The sequence below is a fragment of the Elephas maximus genome, chromosome 11, assembly GCF_024166365.1.
Source record: "Elephas maximus indicus isolate mEleMax1 chromosome 11, mEleMax1 primary haplotype, whole genome shotgun sequence".
In the NCBI taxonomy this organism is placed as follows: domain Eukaryota; kingdom Metazoa; phylum Chordata; class Mammalia; order Proboscidea; family Elephantidae; genus Elephas; species Elephas maximus.
This window is the reverse complement of record NC_064829.1, coordinates 113,772,864-113,786,656: the sequence shown is the minus strand read 5'-3', so window position 1 is coordinate 113,786,656 and position 13,793 is coordinate 113,772,864. Positions and strand designations below refer to the sequence as shown.

Below are 13,793 nucleotides of genomic sequence, written 5' to 3'. Positions count from 1 at the left end.
CCTTTAGCCATAGTACATACCTTACCCATCAAGATTTTACGATTACACTCTTTACAGTCTGTATGACATTAGATAAGATATTTATCCCCTCTTTCAGGCTCTCTCCTTGAGCCCTGTCCTCTCTCCCAGGGTACCATGAACCCCTTGCGGTCCTAGGTCCCTCCCTTAGCCTTTAGTTCCTCTCCCACGCTCCCAGTACACTCAATTGTCAGAGCCAGAATCTCATTTGAAATAGCCTCACAATGAGCTCCAATTTGCACATGATAAAACCAAGGCCGGTTGCAAAACCAAACAACTGAATACCACTACATGTACATTAGAATGGCGAAAATCCCCAACACTGACACCACCAAATGCTGGCGAGGATGTGGAGCACCAGGAATTCTAAATCATTGCTGGTGGAAATGCAAAATGGTGTGGCTACTTCAGAAGACAGTCCGGCAGTTTCTTATAAAGCTAAACATAGGCTTACCATTCGAACCAGCAATCACTCCTAGCTATTTACTTAAATGAGATGAAAACGTGTGTGACTGTCCACCATTTTATGTGATTTTCCTATACGTTGCAAATCCTATCACTATGATGTAATAAGAGAGATTAGTGGCAGTTATATTGATGAAATCTACAAGATTAGTGTCTTAAGCCAATCTCTTTTGAGATATAAAAGAGAGAAGAAAGCAGAGAGACGTGGGGACTTCAGACCACCAAGAAAGCAGTGCCAGAAGCAGAGTGCATCCTTTGGACCTGAGGTTCCTGCACCGAGATGTTTCCAGACCAAGGAGCACTGATGACAAGGACCTTCCCCCAAAGCAGTCAGAGAGAGAAAGCCTGCCCTTGGAGCTGATGCCCTGAATTTGGACTTGTGAGAAAACAAATTTCTCTTTGTTAAAGCCATCACTTGTGGTATTTCTGTTACAGCAGCACTAGATGACTAAGACAGATTTTAATGAGGCAGGATTAGAGGCAGTTATGTTAACGAGGCAGGACTCAATCTACAAGATTAGACTGTATCTTTAACCAATCTGAGACATAAAAGAGAGAAGTGAGTGGAGACAGAGCGGAACCTCATACCACCAAGGAAGAAGTGCTGGGAGCAGTGCATGTCCTTTGGAACCAAGTCCCTCTGCTGAGAAGCTCCTTGACCAGGGGAAGATTGAGGACAAAGACCGTCCCCCAGAGCCAACAGAGAAAGTCTGGCACTCTGGATTTGGACTTCTAGCCTCCTAAACTGTGAGAGAATAAACTTCTGTTTCTTAAAGGCATACACTTGTGGGATTTCTGTTATAGCAGCACTAGATAACTAAGACAACCCTCAATGAGATGGAGTAACATAGTGGCTGCAATGATGGGCTGAAGCATAGCAACAACTGTGAGGATGGCACAGGACCAGGCAATGTTTTGTTCTGTTGTACAAAGGACGGCTATGAGTAGGAACCAACTAGATGGCACCTAACAACAACAACATTTTCCATTGGAATAGCTAGCCATTAGGAACAGAACTATATTCAAGCACTGTGCTAAACATTTCAATAAAGCAGGTATTATTATCACCATTTTACTTTGAGGGACCCAAAAGTGGAGTTCAAAGAGCTAATAAATGAGCTAATAAAATCAAACAGCTAAATAAAATCAAACAGTAAATGGCAGAGTAATGACTGGAGAGTTCTTCTGAATTCAAAGTTGGCATTCTTAACCACTATATCACTGTATATCCCAATTATGTAGATGAGGATACTTAGTCAAGATCAAAGTTTGTAAGGGGGCAAAATTATGGGTCATCTCTGTTTCCTTTTACATTAGTGCTAAAAACAAGCTCCACTGTGCCAGATACTCTCCCTCTCAGACCCTGTGAGGAAAGGAGATAGGAGCCAAGAGAAAAAAGTACTAGGACAGGATTTGATGATCAGGTACCAGCCCCTGTCCTTCAGAAGATGTACACCCACTGACTGAAAAAACTGTCCCTCTCTTAGGACAAAGGGTATCTGTTTCCTCTGGCCACTTTCCAGAGGATTCTAGGTTTGGGGAGGAAGAGCAACAGGCCAGCATACCTGTTACAAATGAGAAACATCATTTTATTCAATACACAGGTTAAGTAGGAGGTTTCTGGAGATGAATGAAGACATGCCATCACCTAGTCCCACCTCTAAGTTGGCACCAGGTAAGAAGGCTTAAAATCTGTGATCCAGGTTCATTTTCCAACAGGACTTCAAAATTCTAATATTAGTTAAGCCAAATCAGAGAGTTGGGATGTTAGACAACGTCTTAATAAGGTAAGGGTTAACTTGTGGTAGGCTTTTCCAGGCAAGTTCTAGGAACCCATACTGGGCAATGCCCACAGGTTGGAGAGTATGCACCCTGTTCTTCTCAGGAAGGGGTACCACATCCTGGAATTTTAGGGGACCTCCAGGGGCATGAGAACCACCACAAAACAGACAGCAAAACAACCGCTCGCCAAGTACCAGCTCCTTGGTCTTCAGGGCCTCTTTGTAGATGGTCTCTTGGGGGTGAGGTTTCTTTCTCTGTAGCAACTCTAATAGAAGCCCCTGGATCCGAGGGGACTTAAGTTGGTACAGGTCCATGAGCTGGTAGAACTGTTCCATCCAAGTAGTGCTGTCTTTTCCATATTGCTCCTGCAACCTCTGCAAGACATAGTATAGGGCCACAAATGTCTCCCATTGAGGTATCTCTTCCCTTTTTTTGGAGATGGGCTGTGCCTTCTTCTCCAACTTGGGCAATTTAGGGGGCCTACTCTTACACTTAAGAGCCCAGAAGTCCTTCTGAAACATGAGTGCTAGTGTTTGTTTGTTCACAGAATTATGGGCATCTGTGAAAATGTCTCTCGTGGCAGGATAAAAAGGTCGCATCTCCATCTCTTTGAGAGCATTGGCTAACCGCTGTGCCCGCTCACTCCTGTAAGGTTCTCCTAAAAGGTGCCAATTTGCAGCCTTGGGGGCTTGAATCCTCTTGGTGGCTGATGGTAACATTGGTGCAGGTATGGGCAGTGCTGTCGTCTTTGCCTTGGGAAATTTGGGGAGTTCACCCCTACCCCTCAAGGCCCAGATATCCTTCTGGAATATCAAGGCAGGGGATTTTTTGTCCACAGAGGGACAGACAGCTGTAGAAACATCTCTTCTCATTGGATAAAGGTGCTTTATCTCCTTGACAGCAGTGGATAACTGTTGTGCCTGCTTCTTCCTGTAGGAATCAGCTAAGAGATGCCAGTTGAGAACCTGTGGGGCTTGAATCCTCTTAGTGGCTGGTGGTAACACTCGTTCTGGGATAGGAAATGGTTCAAGCCAGCTCTCCTTTTCTCTTTTTCTAATTGGAGGGATCACTTTTAAGTGCACTGGACTCAAAACGTCCTTATATAGTTGAGATACTTTAGTGTGACTTAACTCTAGGTTCTGCCTGAGGTGCTTAACAACGGCCTTAAGATTGGCCTCATGCATCCACTTCGAGTGTCGCTTTGAACTGAAGTCTCCAAGGATCTGGTTCAGTCGACGGAAACTGTCCCTGGAAAGTTGCTCTCCTGCTTCCAACCTTATTAAGGTGCTGTTAATCCAACCCTCATCTGAGAGGCTTGCTTCTGAGTAACCTGGCTTAGGGTATTTTTTAGTTGGCATTTCAGGTGAAGAGGCTAGGGCTGAGGCTGGGGCTGGGGCCTGGCCCTCAGATTTCCTCCTCTGGGAATCCTGATACTTCAGGACCCACTTCCACCTGTCACCTGTGGGCCTGTGTTCAGGTGTCTGTGGTTCCACAATAACATGAGATAACTGGGACTCTGGTCTATGGAGTCTTTCTGGGGTATGAGTCTCTAAGTTTGTTCCCATGACTTGCAAAAACATGCCCCTGGCTTTCTCCAAGAGTATATCCTCTTGTCTTGCCCATGAACTTGTCATGGGGTGTACTCGAAGAAGTTGACTGTCCTGTCCTTCGAAACCCAAATGATCCTCTAAGACTTCCAGATCCATTCCCTCTTTTTTCCCCTGGGCTACCTGGAGTGGTATTTTGAAGGGGCCCTTCAGAACTGTTGGCCACATAGCCTTGTCCATAGGTCTGAGGTCTCTCTTTTTATCAAGCCATCTCTCTCTTTTAATAAGCATTTCCCTTTTAGCTGTACCCTCCCGTTTCTCAGCAAGCTCCTTCCCTTCCATCACTACCTTGAATAAGCTCACTTTTTCCTTCGAGAGCTCTCTTTTCAATACTCTGTTCACATCCTTCTCTCTTTCCTCCTTTTCTTCATCTTTTTTCTCTAACTTCTCCATCTCCCCTTCCTCCTTGCTCAGGCACTTCTGTTCTTTCAGGCTCTCCACCCCCTCCCCCTCCCTCAGGCTCTCCTCCTCCTCCTCCCTCAGGCTCTTCTCCTCGTCCTCCTCCCTGAGGCTCTCCTTCTCCTCGTCCTCCTCCCTCATGCTTTTCTCCTCCTCCTTCCTCAGGCTCTCCTCCCCCTTGTCCCTCAGGCTCTCCTCTTCCTCACTCAGGCTCTCCTCCTCTTCCTCGCTCAGGCTCTCTTCCTCCTCACTGAGATGCACCTCCTCACACAGGAGCTGTTCCTCACTTGAGCCCTCCTTTTTTTTCTTAGTCAGCCTTTGTTTTTCCTTAGTTAACCTCTTTTCCTTTTCCCTCTTTTGAGCCAAGGTCTTTTGTTTACCTTTTTTAGCCAAGTTCCCCAGTTTCTCTTCACTTTGGCTGACGTTCTGCTCCCGCTTCTCTATTGAATATTTCCTTTTCTTCCTCACGGACAGGATCTCCCCCTCTTTCCCCTCTTCAGTCAGGCTCTCCTCCTCTTTCCCCTGCTTAGTGAAACCTTCCTCTATTCCCTTCTCAATCAAGCTCTCATATAATTTCTCAAACATTGTATCTCTGGTATTCTCTAATAACCACTTCACCTGGATCTTTTCTGGTTCATTCTCCTCAATCCTCTTCAGAAGCTCCTCTAGATGCCTCTTTTCTAAGATATTTTGCTCCTGGACCTCCTTTAATATTCTCTCTACCTGGGTTTTATCTAATAGTGCCTTTTCCTGGACCCTTTCTACTAACCTTCGGTCCTCCTCCAAGCTCTCTTCATCGGTCAGTGTTCTCCTTTGGCTGGCCATTCTGCTATCATCTTCTAATTGTCTCTCTTCCAGAGACAGTTCTTTATCTTCTTTGGCTATTTCCTCCTGTTCCTTAAAAAATTCCCACCCGTGGCCATCAATTTCAATTCCTTCCAAAGGCTCTTTACTCGTTTCTCTAATTGTCCTAGCCAGAATCTTCAACAATGCGCTCTCTTCCACCCATATATTCTTTTCCCTGGAACTAGCCTCATTTTCTTCTAAATGAATCCCCTTTTCCATATCCAGTTTCCTCAATGCCTGTATTCTCTCCTCTTTGGTCATTTTCTTTTTTTTCTTGGTGACATCCCTCTCTTTGCTACCATTATCATAGACCAATTCCCTCTCTTCCTGAGACAATGTATCCTTTTGTGTCATAATTTCTTTCTCATCTTGGGGTATTTTTTCCTTTCTCTTGATTATGGCAATATCTTCCTTGGTTGTTGTCTTTTCTTTCTCAGCAATATGCCTCTCTTCCTTGGCCAGTTTGCTGTCTTTCTGGGTTGGTCTCTTCTTCAATGCCCTTTCCTTTTCTTCCTTGGCCTCTTCCTCTTGTTCCTGGGATTGTTTCTCCATTTCACCAGCCTGTTCCTTCTCTTCTAAGGACAATTTCTCTTTTTCCCAAGTCCGTTGTTTTATCTGCTCAACCTTTGTCTCCTCTTTCTGGGACCATTTCTCCTCTTTCTTACCCCATATTCTCTCTTTCTCTGTCTGTTTCTCTTTTTCCCTGGGCCACTGTTTTGGTTTCTCAATTGCTTTTTCATCTTTTCCAATCCATTTCTCCTTTTTCTTGGCCCATTTCTCTTTTTCCATGGCCTGTTTCTCTTCTTTTTGGGACCCTTTCTCAGTTTCCTCCATCTTTTTCTCCTCTTCTGGGCCCAGTTTCACCTTTATTCTGGACCGTTGTTCTTTTTCCTCAGCCTCTTTCTTTACTTCTCGAGCCAATTTCTCCTCTTTCTGACCCCATCTCTTTTCCTCCCGGACCTGTTTCTCTTCTTCTAGTGACCATTCCTCCATTTCTCTAACTTGTTCCTCCTTTTCCAAGTCCATCTTCTCTTTTTCCCAAGTCTGTTGTTTCGTTCCCTCAGTTGTCTTTTTCTGTTTCTGTGACCTTCTTTTCTCTATCCAAGCTTTCCTCTCCTCTTTCTGGGCCTGTTTATCTTTTTGTTTTGATAACTTCTCCATTGTTCCAAACTTTTCCTTTTCTTCTAGGTCCATTTTCTGTCTTTCCCAAGCTCGTTGTTTATTATCCTTAGCCTCTTTCTCTTTCTGAGCGTGCCTCTCTTTCTGGTCTTGTTTTTTCTGTTCATCTTCTTCCCTAACTTGTTTTTTCTCTTCTTTGATTTTTTTCTTCCTTTTATGAGCCTCTTTTTCCTTTTTTCCTAACCAGTTCTCCTTTTCTTGGGCCAACTTATTCTCTTGTTCTGTCATGCTCTTCTTTTCTAATACCATTTTCCTCTTCTCCTCAGATAGTTCCTTTTCTTCTTTAGACAACTGTTCCTCTTTGTGGGCCAATTTGCTCCTTTTCCAGGCCCGTTTCTCCTCATCCTCAACATCTTTCTCCTTTTCTTGTATGTATTTCTCCTTTTTGTGGAACTTTTTCTTCTCTTCTCTAAGTTGTTTCTCCATGTTCAGGATTAGTTCCTCCTCTTCCCAGGCCGATTCCTCTTCCTGCCAGGCCAGTTCTCCCTCTTCCCAGGCCAGTTCTTCCTCTTTCCAGGCCAGTTCCTCCTCTTTCCCAGTCTGTTCCTCCTCTCTCCCAGTCTGTTTCTCCTCTTCCTCAGCCAGTTCCTCCTCTTCCTCAGCCAGTTCCTCCTCTTCCTCAGCCAGTTCCTCCTCTTCCTCAGCCAGTTCCTCCCCTTCCTCACCCAGTTTCTCCTCTTCCTCAGCCAGTTCCTCCTCTTCCTCACCCAGTTCCATCTCTGCCTGGGCCAATGTTCTGTCTTTCCAGACCAGCAGCCCCTCTTCCTTGGTCCACATGCCTTCTTTCTGGGCCAGCATCCTCTTTTCCCAGGCCAGCTTCTTCCTTCCCAGGTTTGGCTTCTCTTCTTTCCAGGTCATTTTTTTTCCTTTCCCCAGTTTTCCCTTTTCTCCAGTCAGTCTCTTTTCTTTTAGGGCTAACTTCTGCTCATCCTTGGTTAGTTTCTTTTGTGGGAAAGCTGGTATTTCTCCTTCCCAGGGCATTTCTCCTTCTTGATGGGTGACGTTTTTTTTATGCTTGGTCAGTTTCTCCTTTACCTGCCTTGATTTTTTCTCTGGTTTATTCAATTCCCTCTCTTCCTCAGGTATTTTCCCCTCTTGCTTGGCCAGTTTCCTTACTTCCCCTTGAACTATACTTTTCCCTAAGACTAGGTCACCTTCTAAAAGAGAAAACTGCTTTTTCTTGACTTTTTGAGAAAATTTCTTGCTCTTATTTAATACTTTTTTATGCTCTTGTTCCCTCAATTCTACTGTCTCTTCTTCCTTGACAGCCTCTTCAACCACTTTTTCTGTTATGATAGCTGGCTCTTCCAGTACGCTCTCATCCAATTCTGATGAGAATGAGCTTGTGTCCTTTAACAGGGGGCAGATCTCTTGGAAGAGATCCCAGCTGGGCTGTCGATCAGCAAGTATCACCTGAGCTAGGTCCACCAATTCTTTACCGAGATCCCTTAATATTCCTGGATGGGAACTTGCTATCCTTGAGGTAACAAGATGGCAAATGTCATCCCGCCAAGACTTGGTGTCTGATCTACTTGTGTATGCTGAGGTTCCAGCCAAACCACGGCCACTCTTTTTACGTGTCGTCCTTATATCTTTTTCTTTCTCAGAAACCTCTTCTTCCTTGGGCTTTTCTGTAGCCACTACTGAAATGTCCTTCAAGTCTTTTTTCTCTAACATCTTCTCATCTGCTTTTCCAAGACTTATTTTCACTGCCATTTTCAAAAGCCCTTTTACATGTGCTTGTCTTTTCACCTTACGGATCACCTCTCCATTATCTTTCATGTTAAGTTGACCTGTGGCCTCCATGGCTTCTGTGGCCTCCGGCATGACCTCCTTTGCTTCAATATCATCCTGTGACTGGACTGGGCTGAAGGTAACATGCTTGGTGTCAATTTTCCCTGATTTCTTGGCCTCTCTTTGTACCCCTTCATCCTCTGCAGACACTAGCTCAGAGTTTAACTTTCCCAATTCTTTCTCTCTGTCCTTCCTGGAAGCTCTCAGGTCCTTTTTAACTGCAGAGATATTGGGATAAAAATAGTTAAGAAAAACATACATGTAGTGGGTGAGACTTTTTTGTAATATCTAGTTCAGCAACTGACAAAAGAGATATAAAGACAAAGGCAACTGAGGCTTTATGATATAGAAATGCTCACTGTTTCATCCCAGCTCCCAGACCCTGAAGAATTAAGACCCTAATATTTGTTATAGGGTGGACCTTTCCCAGCCAGGTTGTTTTTCTGTAAAAAAGATCCTCCCATTTACCTCTATTCCCACTGGTATCTTTTGACGTACCTTCACCTTACTGGCCCTGCCTTTTGGGGCTCTTGAGGAGGGCCCTAAAAATACCCCATATATCATCCCATACATACTAAGTATTTTGCTCTTTACTTGAACACGTCTCCTGCTTTTCTTTTTCGGTATGAGTGTTGGTTTTGCAAGGGCCTCAAATTCATCAGCCCTTGATATATCAAAAGAGAAACGAAATGGTTGCTCTTTATGCGACAGGGTCAGATTTTCATTAAGCAGCTCCTCCACATTAGTAAGCAGGAACTGGATATCTGCAGCCTGAATCCCAAGCAGCTGGGTCATAGAGTCTTCCCCGATAATTTCCTGCCTATAAAAGTCAAATAAGAAGAAGGACAATGCTGAGTCAGTGATAAAAACAAAATTCAAAAATGAAAAAGAAGAAGCTACGGTGGAAGAGGCAGGAATAAAGTAGCTATTTAGGACAGAGTAGGATGAAGTAAAAAATTAAATAAAGAAGAAAGACTCATGGGTAGCAAGGAATAGAGTAATCAGGGTGACATAAGATGTTTCTTTGGTTGGGGGATTTGGGGACTTGAGTCTTGAGGAATCTTAAGTGAGAAAATGATGGAATGACAGGTTGCTCAAGGGTCAGAAGAAAAGGGCTAGGTGCTGGGTTAAAAACCAAATAAAAGCATAGAACAAAGGAAAAGGGCTGTGGAAAGAGGGAAGAGACAGATTCTGGAGGCTAGGAGCCAGAAAGAGTCAGAAGAGAAGATGGTACCATCCAACTTACTGCATTTCCTGCAAAGTTTCTCGTTTCTGCAGCAGGTGTACCAGCGTGGTCTTAGTTTGGATGCCTGCAACTCTTGTCATAAGGTATAAGGCCTTAGCCCGCACATTTTTATCACTGTCCATCAATCCCATAGCCAGTGGAATAGCAAAGAGATGGTTCATGAGGCCTAGCCTATCCAGCCCCTCCCAGGCTAGCGTGCGGATACTTGGATTATAATGGGTTGTATCATCCAGGAGGCGATGGGCAGCCTCAGAACGCAACCTTGGACGTACCTGGTAAGTGGCAAAAATTTGTGCCAGGGCACTAAGATATTTCTTGTAGTTCTCGACAGAACAGTATATTGTGAGGTTGAGGATAGCCTCAATTAAATTATCCATAAGACCTTCACTAAATTTTCTTCCCATCCAATTTCGGTTTTTCATGTTTAGGAAGGCATTATAGGAAGTTCTTTCCAGATCCTTGCATTTGTCCACCTGTTCACTCACTGAGGTTTTCTCTTCTTCCAGACCCATAGGTACATGTGCCTTGGGTCTAAAGGGTTCAGTCATGTCCCAGGCCTTATCTCGGCAGGGTGGACGCAGATCACAGCACAAGAAGATTGGCGTACCCTCAGGCCAAAGACGGGCACGGATCACTGAGTTGGGGATGTAACCATCGGGGGCAAAGAGCCACTGCCGCCCTTGACCAAAGAAGTGCTGTAATACATGGTAGGGGTTGAGTCCATCCCAGCCAGACAGCAGTAACTGGGCAGGCACCACATGTGGGGGACGATTATGCTCAGGGTTGAGATTAGACAAATCGATATCCTTTTCCTCCAAGAAATGCAGCTTGAGTTCTTGATTCTCAGGGGGCCTACTCTCTTCCTCAACTACGTGGGGCACAGTGTTGTCAAAGGCAATGACCCGCCTATTGACAAGGGTCTCTAGCCCCTGTAATTCCTGCAGCCCTTGTCCAAGGTAAACAAATTTGGGCACAAATACTATTTCAAAAGAAAAAAAAAAGCTAGGCACGAAGGGCTTAGGGAGTTCTTGTATTTCATCTGCAATGTTTAGGATAGCTAGGTGAGTCAGCAAAGCTGGAGGAAGCAGTTTTAAGCAGGATACCAGGTAGAGACTCTGATTCAAAGTCAAAAGCAGGTCACCCCGATTATTGGCAAAGCAGAGTGGGCCAAAATGAAATGCCGAGTTCAACTCAGCTATTAGTCTACCATGGAAGTTCCATATCCGAACTGAGCCATCAATGCCCCCCGTGACAAAAAGTTCCAGGGAAAGGCAGACATCAAATGAAGTGATGGCACACTTGTGCAGGCATTTTGTCTCTCTGAACGTAGAGCTTTGTTCTGATGCTGAAGCCATCAGAAGGTCCTGATAGTGCCAGAGGTGCCAGCAGTGGTTCTCAGTGATGGCACCCACGGAACCCGGGAAGAGTATCACATGTTTGAGGGGGCAACTACTGAGAATTTTGCTGAGAGGCTGTAGGATTACCTTGTTCCCCTGGAGCATAGCCTCTGTCAGGTGGACAAAGCTATCCATGCCATACGAACAGAGCAAGGAGTTTTGATGGGGACCTTCCAGGGTAGACAGTGCCAATACCGCCCCCGAGTGAATAGTCTTCTCTATTCGGGCACAGCTGTAGTGCGAAAGGGTTCTCACAATCCCACTCTGGTGCCCACAGAACATCAGCCCTTGTAGGCCCTTACCCAAACTGGACTTCCCATAGGCCAGGCATGTTATACTATCGCCAGAGTTTACTGAAGTGCACACAAGATACTTGGCTGTGCAAGGAGATCGAGTTGCATCAAACACCAGCACATCTGAACTGCCCGTTGCCACAAAGAGCTCCTCCCTGTCTGAGTCATAGGCCCAGTCCACAGCCTTGTCCATGAGAAGGAGAGGCCAGGTGATAACCAGGAGATCTCCTGTTACTGGAGACAGGAAGCGCAACAAGCCATCCTCAGTGGCACACAGGATCCGAGTCCAATTATGGCTGCAGCAGACCCGCTGCACTCGCTGAGGAGCAGAACCGCACACGTGGAAGAGGGTATAAAAGTAGGGAAGGCGGTACAATGAGAAAGTGTAGGTTGTCTGGCAGAAAAAAGTCATGTTATCGATAAACTGCAGTTGCTGCAGATTCTCATCAACGTCCAGCTGCCGCAGCAAGTTCCCAGAAGTAAGATTCCACTCCCTGACTGCGCCCTCACTGCCGGCCGTTAGTAAGGTGTGGATGTCTGGCCGGCTGTGGATACATATCACGGAGGAGGAGTGGGCCTGGAAGCTGTGGAGGCAGTTATCCTGATCTAGACCCCAAGCATGGATCTCCCCAGCCCTATTTCCGGCATAAAGATAGCCCTGAGGGACACAGGTGAAGGCGCAGGTGATGGAGGAGCCACTGGCTATGGGAGTAAACCTCTTTACCTCTTCCAGCTGACCCTGATCCTGGTGGGTGAAGACCTTCACTGTATTCTCGCACAGAACCAGGAGGGAGCCCTGGGGGCCATTCAGGGAAAAACCCTGTACAAGCTCATGACTAGGCATGGACACTGTCTGAGCCACCTGAAGGCCCTTGCCATTTGGCAAAATGAACCAGGTAACCACGGCCCCCAAGGTGCCAGACAACAACATCTCAGTTTCTGAGTCATAGCAGAGGCAGTTGATGGAGAAATGGCAGGGCACCGTACTCAGGGATCTGAATGCTTGATGGTGATCTCCAAAGAGCCGCAGGCACATGTCACCGCAGTAAGCAATTAACATGTGGTAGGAACCTGTGTGGACCATTGCTTGGATGGGGGGCACTTGATCCATCATGGGAAATGTCTTCTTTATCATTCTGCCCAGTTCTTTATCTTTTTTCTGGGTCCAAAGTACTGTCTAGAAGAGGGTGAGAGAAAAAAGCCTGACCATAGATGAAGATCTCCCAAAAACGCAGGATAGGGAAGCCCTGAATGTTTAGATCCATGTTCCCTCTTGTGAAACTAAGAAAAGACTGGATAGCTTGATTGTGGGAGTTTCCTGGTACTAGGATTTGGGTACGTGATAGAAATACCATGCTTAAGGCCCTGTCCTTGGCCTTCGGTCTACCTTATGGGGAGTATGAATTCTGCCTGATGACTGAAGGTGAAGAAGGATCACTGCATCAGGTCAAATCGGGACATGGAGATGGGCCCTAAAATAAGCTAACTCAGAATCGCCCCTATCATCCTGAGATGACGACAGTTTTTGTATGATACATGTAAGCTGGATTAAGGAGAAGGAAAAGGACTAGATAACTTTACCTGCATTTGTTTTTTACACGGATCCATCCAGTTTAAGGAGACAAAATAGTTGTCATTGATGGAGTAGAAGCAGACCAGAGGCTTATTCTGGGGATGGTGGGACTCTTCATATAGAGTCTCAGGCCAGTCGCTCAGTACAACCAAATCATTCTTTTGTGCTTCTGGGTCAACCTAAGAGAGAGGAGTGGCCTGAGCCAAAAGGCTTTAGTCCCCACTCATTCATTTATTTAGTAAATATTTACTGAGGGATTAGCGGATGTTTGTTGTTGTTGTTGTTATTTTTAACACACCCTACTACTGGAAAGTGTCGTTTAGGAACTCTTCTATCCACATACTCACTTTACAACAGAATGCAACCTACTCAATCAAATACCTCCAGCCTTTCCCAGCCAAGCTCCCGTAGCAGAATTAAGCCCTCAGGCCTTAAGGTGTCCATTCTACCTAATGGACTCATTTCCCTCCTATGTATCCAGAATGCTACTAGGTATGTACTAGCCTTGTGAGAACTGAGAAAACAGCTCCTCAAATCATTTTCTGTGTTCCGTGGTTCAGAGGAGGAACCCCAGTTGAGAAGGGCTGGTAAGTTCTATGACATACAAGGGGGACACAATATTGAGCAAAACAGATGTTGTCTTAGCTGTCAAGAACACAAGAGTCCAGTGGGGGAAACAGGCATTAAACAACAACTAACAACTGACTGTAGTAAAAGCCAGCACAAAATGAAAAAGTACTCTGAAAGAAAAGAATACAGTCCTATATGCGTATGCAAAGAAGCCCAGCCTTGATAAAATATCTGTACTTGTCACCGTTGGAACAGCTCAAAGTTCCTGCCTAGATTCAGGACCACACTTGTCACAATCACACATGAATGATATACAGACTATAGGTAACTCATATTTCAGAGGTATGTGATGGAATGCCGACTACATGTGACAGCTAGACCCCGTGGCATGCATTTCCTTCATTCCTACAGGCATCCAAGGGAAAATCCTGATAATCCCAACATGGAGTTAGCTGTGGTTCAGCTTTACCATTTTTTTTTTTACTATGCCTCAGTGTGTGTGTGCTCACGCGCATATGTGCGTGCGTAGACTTATATATATATGTCCCTGGGTGGTGCAAACGGTGAACGCACTCAGCTCCTAAAATGTTGGTGGTTCAAGTCCACCCAGAGGCATCTCAAAAG

The 13,793-nt window shown here is 45.3% G+C and overlaps 1 protein-coding gene across 1 annotated transcript in view; it reads right to left on the bottom strand.

The window, feature by feature from the left end:
* Positions 1–2,234: 2,234 nt before the first annotated feature.
* LOC126086319 (WD repeat-containing protein 87-like) overlaps positions 2,235–13,793 on the bottom strand; it is a 30,217-nt gene continuing 18,658 nt past the window's right edge. The window contains exons 3-9 of the mRNA XM_049902471.1: positions 12,608–12,778; positions 9,337–12,203; positions 8,512–8,910; positions 8,049–8,163; positions 4,176–4,532; positions 3,231–3,746; positions 2,235–2,945 (exon numbers count right to left, since the gene is read on the bottom strand). Coding sequence (XP_049758428.1) covers positions 2,235–2,945; positions 3,231–3,746; positions 4,176–4,532; positions 8,049–8,163; positions 8,512–8,910; positions 9,337–12,203; positions 12,608–12,778 — 5,136 coding nt within the window. The remainder of the gene's footprint in view (positions 2,946–3,230; positions 3,747–4,175; positions 4,533–8,048; positions 8,164–8,511; positions 8,911–9,336; positions 12,204–12,607; positions 12,779–13,793) is intronic.